The sequence below is a fragment of the Barbus barbus genome (assembly GCF_936440315.1).
Source record: "Barbus barbus genome assembly, chromosome: 39".
In the NCBI taxonomy this organism is placed as follows: Eukaryota; Metazoa; Chordata; class Actinopteri; order Cypriniformes; family Cyprinidae; genus Barbus; species Barbus barbus.
Genome location: NC_136717.1, coordinates 15,596,444 through 15,607,497, shown reverse-complemented (window position 1 = coordinate 15,607,497; position 11,054 = coordinate 15,596,444). Strand labels below are relative to the sequence as shown.

Genomic DNA, 11,054 nt, shown 5'->3' with positions numbered 1-11,054 from the left:
AAAACACGTTTTTTACAGGACAGTCCGGAGTCTACGTTGCATTAAATGGGATCCATTAAAGTTCATACAAAAAGAATAAAGCTCTATAGCAAATTACAATTTTTTTTAAATGCCACAGACAACCAAAAAAAAAAACATGCTGATAGATAGATTGATAGAGCATGTTTTATAGAAAAAATTTTTTTTATTACCTTTCAAAAGACATCATTGCAGTAGGCTATTTCAACTAAGTAAAGTAAAAACTTAAAACTACTGTTAAACTTTTTGCTGACCTGTACTTTTCCTTAGAAGTTTATCAGGCTACCACTATCAAAAATGACATTTTCACATTCAATAATTTGCATGTAGGCTATTTACATTCAGGGTGTTAGCATCACAAAAAAATAATAAAAATAAATAAAAAAACGAAGGCTGAGGGTAAAAAGCTCTTACCAAAAACCATCGCACTTTTGCATAATTCATACTCACACCATGTAAGATAATGTGTTGTCACATTATGCCAGGAATATTTTCTTGTTGTTATAATATCCAGGCATGACCTTATTACCATGGCAAGATGACAATGAAAGTTTACTATATTTTTCCACAAGGCACTGAAAATGACCATGATTGTACATCATTACAGAGACTTCATTCATGTTTTCCTGCTGAAAGCCCTTATTTTACTTTCATATGTTTTCCCTGACACCGAATGAGAGAAAACTCAAATTAAAATGTGTGATGTGTATAAAACCACACATAATGTGTTTTTGGTGGGTTTTGCAGCAGAACTTCAACAGCAATTTGAATAATCGCAGTGAATTTCAGTGTACAAATTACCACAGGATTTCCAGGGAAAAAGCTTACATTTTAACATTTAAAATGCTCTGGATGAGGCTACAGGGAGGTCCTATTTGCCTCAGACAGTCATACATGTAAAATAAGGTCAGAGGATGTCACCAGCCAAGCTTTATATTGAAGGAGGACAGCAGAGAATGGGTTTGTTCACTGAAGAGAGAAAAGCTCAGCTGTGCTTCATAAGCTTTACAATTCAGCAGTATGAAAATCAAGGCACTGATTCTCTTCATGTCTGCAATGATCTGTCAGTCCACAGCTTTGACAGCACCGTTCACTGACATGGACACATATGAGCCCATTCCAGGTAAGGATGATGCTTTGCAATCAAAATATATGGAAAATAAATCAAATGAAAGCTTGTTAGAAAGTGTACTGAAAAGGATATCTTACTTTCCAGACTCCAAGCAGCACTCTCTCTCCATGGAGCGGAGGCAGTTTGACGAGCCCAGCACTTCGGACGACGCAAGCCTTTGCTTTTTCTTCCAAGAAAAAGACGAATCGAGTCATATTTCTTGCAAACATCGATTAACACGCAGTAAATTCAACTACAACCCGTTTGGGCTGCGCTTTGGGAAGCGAAATGAAGCGACAGCTACTGACACTGACAGACCCAAACACAAGCACCTGCTGCCAATGATGCTTTACCTGAGAAAACAATTAGAAACTTCTTGAAAATCACTCTTCTATCCGATGGAAGGATGCGGTTTGCTTGATTGAAAACTGTGGGTAATTATTTGAGGCACGCTTTGCCTGTTATTATGCTTTTTTATTTCTCAATCATGGAATTTTATGGCGCACTTGTTTCACTGAGTTCTTGTATTTGTGCAATAAACGTTTTATATTGTTTGATGGCTTTAAGTAAATCATATGCATTTATGATTGTTGACAGGGTGCGAATTAGGGGGAGAGGTAGAATTAATATTTGTAAGTTGACACGAAAAGGTTGAGTGTCTTAAGAATAATTTTTACATACCGGTGTAGGATATATTCTATTTAATAATGCATTTTAAAAATCCTTGTATAATTTGCACACTTATTGTTGAAAATCCAGTAGGCTACAAGGCTTATTTTAAAAATATATGTTCTTAAAAAAAAAAAAAAAAAAAAGGCATTTGTATTAGTACTTGGAGACCACAAAAACAGCCAACAGACAGATTTGAATGGGTTAATTTATTAACTTAATCTTATACACACTCACAACATGATTCAGAAGAATGAATACATTTGTATCTATTTCACTTCAGTCCCTTCTCCTCTTGACTTAAACAGAAAGACCCAAGAACGTTCCCTAATGATCTCACTAAATTATGTCTAGATAAGAGAGGTGTTGGTTCTTTCTTTATTGCCCACACAGAGCGACTAGTTAACAAGTGTAAATGTGATGAACCAAAGAGGTTTCCCTTTGATCATTCTCTTAAGAAGAAAAATTCCACATTTTGGATTATTATGCCTACATTAACCACCGAAATAATAAAAAAAAATACTTCAAAGCAACCGTGTCCAAAAGCAAGTGAGAAGAAAGGACCGACAGAGTTAGAGAGTGTGTAAAGATACTGAGGGAGTGTGAACAGCGTTTAGGAAAGGAGTGCGTGGTGTCCAGCGGTTGATCTACAGGTCCTTCAGGTCTTTCTGGATACCCCACAGAGTGTCGGCGCTCTTCTTCAGCTGAGCAATTTCTTCATCGGTCAGGGTCATGTTGATGACGCTGCCCACTCCGCTGCTGTTCAGCACACAGGGCAGGCTGAGGTACACCTCCTCGCCGATACCATACATGCCCTACAGACCATGCAACAGGAAACGCATGAAGTGATCACTAATAACAACAACGAAGGACCTTGATTAATTGATTCCGTGTAGTTCTGTGATAAGAAGGATCATGATTCTACCAAGACATTAAACTGAGTGTTAACTCCTCTCACCTTCACCATGGTGGAGACAGGGTGGACCCTGTTCAGATTCTTCACCAGGGTCTCGGTCAGGTCAGCCACACTGAGGCCGATGGCCCAATTAGTGTAACCCTTCAGCTTGATCACTTCATAAGCACTAAGAGAAGATAGCAGTAACTAATTAACAATAGATATTTACTTTGTCATTATTTACACCTGTCATGCTTTTCCAATCCTTGCAAGTGTCATTTCTTTAGATTTGGATTACAAGCTCCGCATCTAAATTTCACTAATTCCCTACTATATAATAAGCAGAAAACAAAACAGTATGAGACAAGTAATACTTCTGAATTTATTATTTAGAATAAAAGTAGACGAACAGCACCTGGAAGAGATGGAAATTCTTAAGTGCGCATTTGATTAACATCTCATATGGCCACAGGAGAAGATTTGTGAATAATCGTGAAGCGACAACTGACGCTGGTAGGTCACGTGACCGTGACATCAGGTTGAATATAGCAAGTCCAAATATCATTCAAACTACATTGAACAAACATTTTAATGGCTGCAAAGTAAGTTTAAAACTAAATGTAGTACCTATTAGAAAGTACATGTAGCTTAGCTACTTTTTGGAGATGTTCACTTTGAACTGTTTTGTGTGTAAAAAATTAAATAAACTTGACAAAACCTAATAATTCTAATAATAAAACAGATAGCATATGGGTTTGAACAGTAAAATTCTGTATGAAAATTATTTTTAATTCACCTTCTCAACAGCACTGTGGCTAACTAAAATGTATAAATCTATATTCCTAATTTCCAAACAGTCAGATAACAGAGCTTATGACAAAGGATTATGATTTACCTGTCCACAACCATCTTGTGAGCTTCCTTCCAGTTCTCGCTGTCTTTATCTGTGCCAATGTCAGGGTTGAGTTTCTGCAGGCTGACTCCAGCAACATTTGCTCCGCTCCACACAGGCACTGTTAAACACAAAAACAGCATTTTATAAAAAATCAAATATGCTGTGAATGATTGAAACCATGTCACATCATGCAGCAGTTCACATTCATCCATTTTAATACTCATTCTACACGCACTTCATCCTCTCCACACCCATTTTAGCTCATATTTTCCTCTTCATTCAGCTCCCTCTCTCACCGCTGGAGTCTCCGTGCTCTCCCAGGATATAGCCGTTGAAGCTGCTGGAGTGAATGCCCAGTTTCTCGGCCATGATGTAGCGGAAGCGAGCAGAGTCCAGGTTGGTCCCGCTGCCGATGACACGGTGCTTTGGCAGGCCGCTCAGCTTCCAGGTTACGTAGGTCAAAACATCCACTGTATGAACAGAGAGACAACCAGTTACTATTTATACACTACAGGAACCTGAAATGGACACAGATTTAGAGTTCCATTTTGTGTTTAAGTCTCATTAGAATTCACAATCTATCTTTGGCTGAGATATTATTTGCCAATAACTAGGAAAAATACAGATAACTTAATTTAAAAATCTTATTTTAACAGGCAATCTGCTGGATTTGTTTGGATAATTTCATTTATTCACAGTGGTTGTGGTACATCAAAATGAAGAAATTAATTAAACTAAGCCCGTTGTAAGAGTGTGTGCTTGCTCACCTGGATTGGACACCACGATGAGGGTGCAGCCAGGACTGTATTTGACAATTTGAGGGATGATGTGTTTGAAAATGTTGACGTTCCTCTGCACCAGGTTCAGTCTGCTCTCACCCTCCTGCTGACGCACTCCGGCCGTCACCACCACGATACGAGAGTTTGCAGTCACAGAATAGTCTGTCAGCCAAATAAAAATCATAATAAACACACTGCCACCCAAAACTTTGGATACCTGTACTGAATAAATAAGGCACAATCCACATTTACCACTGTTCTGTGAATTTTCACAGGAGAAATCTAGTCTTAGTATATTAATATACTTAATCTGATAAAACAATGTGATTTTTAACAGTCAGCCCCCCCCCAAAAATAAAGTGCATCCCACCCTTATCAGCCACAATCTTAGGGGTCTTGAGGAAAAGGCTGCCATGTTGCAGATCCAACATCTCCCCCTTCAGTCTATCCTCCACAACATCAACCAAAGCCAGTTCATCTGCAAGCTCCTACAAGACAATACGAAACATTATTACTTGAAATACCTGACACAACTTCATTATAAAGGTGTGGCCACAGGTGAAGGTAGTGTATTCACATGACCGGTTTGAATCAGCATGGGGAACATTTTTGCCCTCAAGTGAAACTCCCAATCACACTGATTCCTTTTGCAATGACTGGATTTTGCCAGTAAAACTTTGCCAAGCAATGGTAAATGTGACCGCACCTTTATTTCAATACTATAGAAGCTAAAAATAACACTTTGGTGATAAAGATGAGGGTCTCTTACCCTGAGCAGGATGCTGACGGCACATGCCATGCCCACCTGTCCCACGCCAACAATTGTGACTTTGTTCCTGGGGGGCTCAGCGGGGCCACTGGCCAGAGGAGTGATCAGCTTCTGCATTACTGAGGCCATGATCCCGCTGGAAGAACAGGGCAGATCATGTTCACAATGCAAACTATTAGGAGCGTACGATAAATAATAGGAAAGATTAAAGAAACTGACAGGAATCTGTGGGGTAAACATTAACTGTGTAAAAGTTGCAGTTAAACTCGACATGGTCAGGCACCAAAGCTGGGTCAAGGTAATAAGGTCACCCTCAATGCGTAAACCATTACTCCATAGTGAGCAAATTACCCATATCCTGAGTTGCAAGCTGAGGCCCACTCAGTAATATAATTAGCCACTGGAGTCAGGTCACTCTGCCCCCCTTTGCTAAATCTAGACAAACTGAAGGAGTGTTTCTACACATGCATGTTTATTTGTGTTCATGTTAGTCAATGTCCAAGAGAAAAAAAAAAAAAAAAAAATTACTACTGATAAAAACTAACTATAATTAATAATTTGCAGCATCTAAGAGACTTCTAAATGCATTATGCAAATAACATCATAATTTGTGTTTAGGCTCTTAGAATTCCATCCAATCAAGTTTATTACAGTTGACTAGACAAACCTAGATGAAACACCACCAGATGCAGAGGCTTAGGAGCATGCAAAACCTGACAGAAACACAGTTCATGTGTGACACTAATCCTCAATGGGCTCATGAGGATTATGTTAGATGTTAGATATTATTATCTAGAATTTTTTTTTAGATATTGCTACCATAAAATGTCTCTGAGTGCAATTCTCCCTGGCCATAACAGCTACAATGCTTTTATCTCCAAACCTTATCTTGGAATGCTGCTGCTAATTAACATAACTCCATTAGTGAATGGAGAACCTATCTTAAGCTACTGATATTGTTGAGAGGAAATAATTTCATTTTAACAAAAAATGATAGATATATAATCATATTAAATTAAAATTGTTTACATATTTCAAGCTAAAATAAAGATATTGTAAACAATTCGAATAAATATTTACTCCTTTTAGATACAAAAATAATACATGCTTGTTGCCATTGTGTACACAACAGAAAATTAGCATAGATTAATAATCAGAAAAAGTATTTAAAAATTTAGCGCTCATAAAACTATCATGACGCAACTGTCCTTATGACGTCCTTGACGATTCAGATGCAGCGATTGCGTTCGAAAACAAACAATAAATTGTTAAATCATGATGGTAATCGATCTGCTCTTATTTTAAGCGTCTCGAGTTAATCATACATTCGCAGTTTCCATTCCCTCCATCAGCGCTTCCTAAACAAGGCCAAATTCAAGTTCAGCGTGCACTGGATTCCTCCATGTTCATGCATGCACCACACAAGCGTCCTTGGCTGCTCATCCAACAATTTAGATTTGAAATACGATTGTTACTTTACTAAAGTTTTTAACTTCGTTAAATCTCGAGGTGTGGCGCATTCATCACTAAACGCGCATTTATCCGCCACTCTTCAATGACATTGCTTATCGCACCATGACGACGGTGCTCGTTTATCACAATGCTAATCGAGAGAATTCATTTAGATGAGGCATATGCGACGCAATAAAACAGCCATTCAAACCATATACCTACATTTGTTGCAGGAATGTTAAATAAGTATCCTTAGCTGCAGGAAGGGCAGTGAAAGACGCTGAGCACCGGTGAGAGAGCGCGTGACTCGCGGAGGAGCAGGATTTGAGCGTGCAGCGCTACGCAGAGAGCGTATGACCTACTGTTACAAGTGCATGCGATGCCCTTACTGATATGAGGAATAAGAGAACGACAGAACGGCCCACTTTCCCCTTGGAGAGTTATGTCAAGGATTTCATTGTCATCATAAAAATACTTCCTCTTCACTGACCTTGCACCTTAATGGCATCTGTATTAATGCAATATATTCCACTTATTAGAGTCGTATCCCAGTCAGCATGATGCAGTTAAATGTTACAATGAAAACATTGCATTGAGCTCTCATTTGATTATGTGTAATGTTGGTTGCCCAATGGAGTCGCTGGAACTGCCTGGCGGGGTTATGTGTGTTATGCAACCATGACCTGCAAAGGTTTTGAGCTGCCTACTAAACACATCCAGATGCCTGCAACAAAAGAAGTAAAACTTGTGGTAACTCAAACATTAAAAAATGCTTGCCTACTTTATGTAAAATCATGAGAAACCAAAGGTTGAAATAAAACAAAACATGATCTAATTTTGAAAACTAAATAACAGCATGATAGAACAAGTGTCAAATAGCTTTATTTCATCTTGGATCCAGATAGATAGATGTAAATAGAATCAATGTTTGTGTTATGGCAACTCAGCAACAGCCATTTGCCTTCTCATGATCAAACAATACTTTCTCCTAAATATGGGGACCAATGAGGCTCCTGTTCCTCCCACTGGCTTGTCCAATAAGAGCATTCATCAGTCAGGGACATTTGAGCAGCATTAAGGGCATTGTCTTTATTTGCTTAAAAGGAAGAATGTGTGTATAGCTATATGTACATTAAACAAGGGAAAAGGAGTTGAAATATAATAAATGGAGAAAGATGATAAAGAAAAGAGCAAGAGAGAAGACAAGGAGCTGTGTGTGTGTGTGTGTGTATGTGTGTGTGTGTGTGAGAGTGTGTGTGTGTGTGTGTGTGTGTGTGTGTGTGTGTGAGAGAGTGTGTATGTGTGTGTGTGTGTGTGTGTGTGTGTGTGTGTGTTGGGGGATTATGGGACACCTTTCTGTCTAGTTAGTGCTGGGTTTTGTGGAAAGATTGTGTAATAGGCTGTGTGTATTACATAACTGTTTGTGCCCCCTAGGTCTTGCCATCCTGGCAGCCACTATAACAGTGCCACTATAATAACAAAGAAATTTAAGATTCTACTATTTACTCTCCCTCATGACGATCCAAACTTGTTTTACCAAAATGAGTGATTTCTCGAAAAAGTACATCATGTGTTCCACAGAGTGAAGTCAGTCATACAGTTTGGAATCACATAAGGGTGAGTAAATAAAAACTGAATATTCACGTGTTTTCCTTTAAGGCAATCAAGCTGTCAAAGAACGCTTGACTCACATGATGTTTATCTAAATTGTGTCAATCCTGCTAAATTTAGATTTTTGTAGTCTAAAAATGGCACTTTGTAAATACCAAAGAACAAATACAACCTGTCATCTCACTGAAATTAGTTATTAGATGCTAGTTGAGAAATTTAAGTTAAATATTTATCTATTGCCTTGGCTGATAAATGTATTTAGTGTCCAAACAGTGCAATAACTGTGTACATCAGGGGTTTGTCCCTCATTGCTAAAATTCACCTCATTTATTCCCACCAATCAGTGAGCACAAACCCACCACCCATTTAATCAGTAACCAATCACTGGCCTGCAGAGAGAGAGAGAGGGGGGGGGGGGGGGGGGGGGGTCTGAGGGTAACTAGGGCAGCTGGAACATGAGAAATGTATAGGATTTCTTCCATAGCGAGTTCTGACCGTTCTGACTAGAGTCTGCAAAAATGAAACATTGATATGGAAGTTTTATATTGGCTAAATAGTGCATATGTACATTCTTCTTCTTTATTAAACTAATAAGGTGTGTAATTCATTTTCCAATGCCTCGGCTCTTCAATCCCTCTCATGGAATATTACAGCGGCTGCCAATCCTTTGGTTATTAATGAACCCATGTGACCCACCGAGAGGACTGCATTCAGGCTTTATGAGACAAGGGTTGTGACAATAGAGAGAGACAGACACATTAGCTCACACTCACATGCACAAATACATAGAGGATGGTATTTACTGGTGAAGCTGTACAGGTTTTGATTGCTTCTTTTGATTGATTGATTGTTTGCTTCTTTTTGCCTTTATTGCCTTACAAAATATTATAAATGTGGTAACACTTTACAGTAAGGTTCCATTTGTTACCTGGAGCATTTACTAGTACATTATTAGAAAATTAAACATTGTAGCTATTCATTTTAGTTGATGGATGTCAGCTAACATGGACTAACAATGAACAGTTGTATTTTAACATTAACAACAATTAATAAATACGGTAACAAATGTACTGCTCATTGTTAGTTACTGCTAGTTAATACATTAAATATAGTTATATATGTGACCCTGGACCACAACAACAGTCTTAAGTCGCACGGGTATGTTTGTAGCCATAGCCCAAAATACATTGTATGGGTCAAAATGATCAATTTTTCTTTTATGCCAAAAATCATTAGAATATTAAGTAAAGATCATGTTCCATGAAGATATTTTGTAAATTTTCTACCATAATTTTTGATTAGTAATTGCATTGCTATCCGATTTTGTTGCACCCTCAGATCCAGATTTTCAAACATTGTCCGATTCTAATAAACCATACATCAATGGAAAGCTTATTTATTCAGCTATGTATAAATCTCAATTTAAAAAAAAAATGACACTTAAGACTGATTTTGTGTTCCAGGCTCACATATAGAACCTTATAATATAGAACATTATTGTGAAGTGTTACCATAAATGTATACAAACAGTACCAAATCTTTATTTTTGTCAAATATGAAGAGTTAACTATAATAACCCTCCCTGCGTCCCAATGTTCATACTATCCATCCTAAATTCTGTGATAGTAGTCATTTTCAATACTATTTAGGACAGATAGAGTGGATAGTATGCACATTGGGACACAGTGCCTGGTTCACAAACAGCTGCTTGAACCCTCTATGCATGTTTACTAAAGATAGCCAGCTGCACGAACAGTATTTTGAATTCATGTGGGTTTTGATTCATTTATTCATTCTAGCTTGTATGATTTATATACCAAAAGCACAGTGAAATCATGTGCTTTTAACACACTTCTGATGGCTTGATGCTGCATTACTCACTAGGGAGGTGAAGGTGCATGTGGAGCCATTACAGAGTGATTGCATTTGTGGCGAAAAGGTTACAGGGAAATGCAACTCGGATTCCCATGACCTTTGACCCTCAGCATCAGCAGCCTAGGAAGCAAATCACAGAGCGTTCATTTCTCAGAATTCAACTTCATGTTTCTGCCACTGCAAACCACATTAACAAGACAAACCAAATGGGATATAATGACAACAATAGAGCACACAAACACAGACTATCCCCATCCCTCCCTCTCAAAAACTCATACACCCTCACAATGTAGACACACTCTGCGAAGTGAATGACCCCTCTCTGCTTGGCGTTCCTCTGATAGGATCTCTCTTTGAGAGCTGTATTGAGGTCACGGGTCACTATTTTCCTGTTGCTTACATCAAGCTGATGAGAATAGAAGAGGAGAGAGAACGCAAGGGCATTGTGACATCACAATGAGACAGGATCTGTTCATCACTCCTACAGGCCACTCAAAGCCATCGAGACACATCTCTGAATGTGACTAGAAAATGCTATAAAACATTCATAAATGAAACTAATTAAAAGTGTATTCAGATGATATTCCAGAGCAGGAGTTTCCATCTTTATTGTCCTTTGTCAACAGAACCAGAATGACCTAAAATATTTACTTGACATAATGCTAACCTTTCAGAAAATATGAATGTCATAACAGCTTCTAATGTAATTAATTTTTTTTAATTAACATTTAATAGTTTTAAAAGATCATGTAATTGTTTTGTGTTTTTAATTATACAGTTTTATTTAATTGATCTTGGCATTAGCATTTCTATTACAATCTGACAGTTTTTTTAGTATTATGTATATACTATTATAGTGTTTATTAATGTTTTGAATTAGCTTTTATAATATAATATATAATCATTTATATTCTAGTTTTCATTTTCAGTTCATTTTAAATTATAGTTTATTTTTTATATGCTTTTTTTGTTTTTATTAG

The 11,054-nt window shown here is 37.7% G+C and overlaps 2 protein-coding genes across 3 annotated transcripts; one reads left to right on the top strand and one right to left on the bottom strand.

Moving 5' to 3' along the window:
- Nucleotides 1-169: 169 nt before the first annotated feature.
- ldhba (lactate dehydrogenase Ba) lies at nucleotides 170-7,240 on the bottom strand. Of its 2 annotated transcripts, XM_079399878.1 has the most exons (9): nucleotides 7,007-7,218; nucleotides 6,811-6,946; nucleotides 5,137-5,272; nucleotides 4,738-4,855; nucleotides 4,356-4,529; nucleotides 3,885-4,058; nucleotides 3,589-3,706; nucleotides 2,757-2,880; nucleotides 170-2,613 (listed from the first exon to the last, which is right to left on the bottom strand). In XM_079399878.1, exons 3-9 carry the CDS (start codon nucleotides 5,263-5,265, stop codon nucleotides 2,446-2,448), a joined length of 1,005 nt encoding a protein of 334 aa, XP_079256004.1. In that variant the 5' UTR covers nucleotides 5,266-5,272; nucleotides 6,811-6,946; nucleotides 7,007-7,218; the 3' UTR covers nucleotides 170-2,445. The 2 variants fall into 2 exon arrangements, with proteins under 2 accessions (XP_079256004.1, XP_079256005.1); XM_079399879.1 differs by lacking the exon at nucleotides 6,811-6,946 and having other exon boundaries at nucleotides 7,079-7,240.
- On the top strand, nucleotides 176-1,509 carry kiss2 (kisspeptin 2; the record flags this gene model as incomplete). The annotated part of the gene is made up of 2 exons (XM_079399880.1): nucleotides 176-1,141; nucleotides 1,235-1,509. The coding sequence occupies exons 1-2, from the start codon at nucleotides 1,039-1,041 to the stop codon at nucleotides 1,507-1,509; spliced, it is 378 nt and encodes a 125-aa protein (XP_079256006.1). The 5' UTR covers nucleotides 176-1,038.
- Nucleotides 7,241-11,054: the final 3,814 nt, after the last annotated feature.

Excerpts from the sequence above, each read along its gene's own strand:
- ldhba (XM_079399879.1), bottom strand. The coding sequence starts at position 5,265 with ATGGCCTCAGTAATGCAGAAGCTGATCACTCCTCTGGCCAGTGGCCCC. Across the intron at positions 4,530-4,737 it reads TAAGATTGTGGCTGATAAGG|ACTATTCTGTGACTGCAAAC; the intron begins GTGGGATGCACT and ends TTTGGCTGACAG. Across the intron at positions 4,059-4,355 it reads CATCGTGGTGTCCAATCCAG|TGGATGTTTTGACCTACGTA; the intron begins GTGAGCAAGCAC and ends CTGTTCATACAG.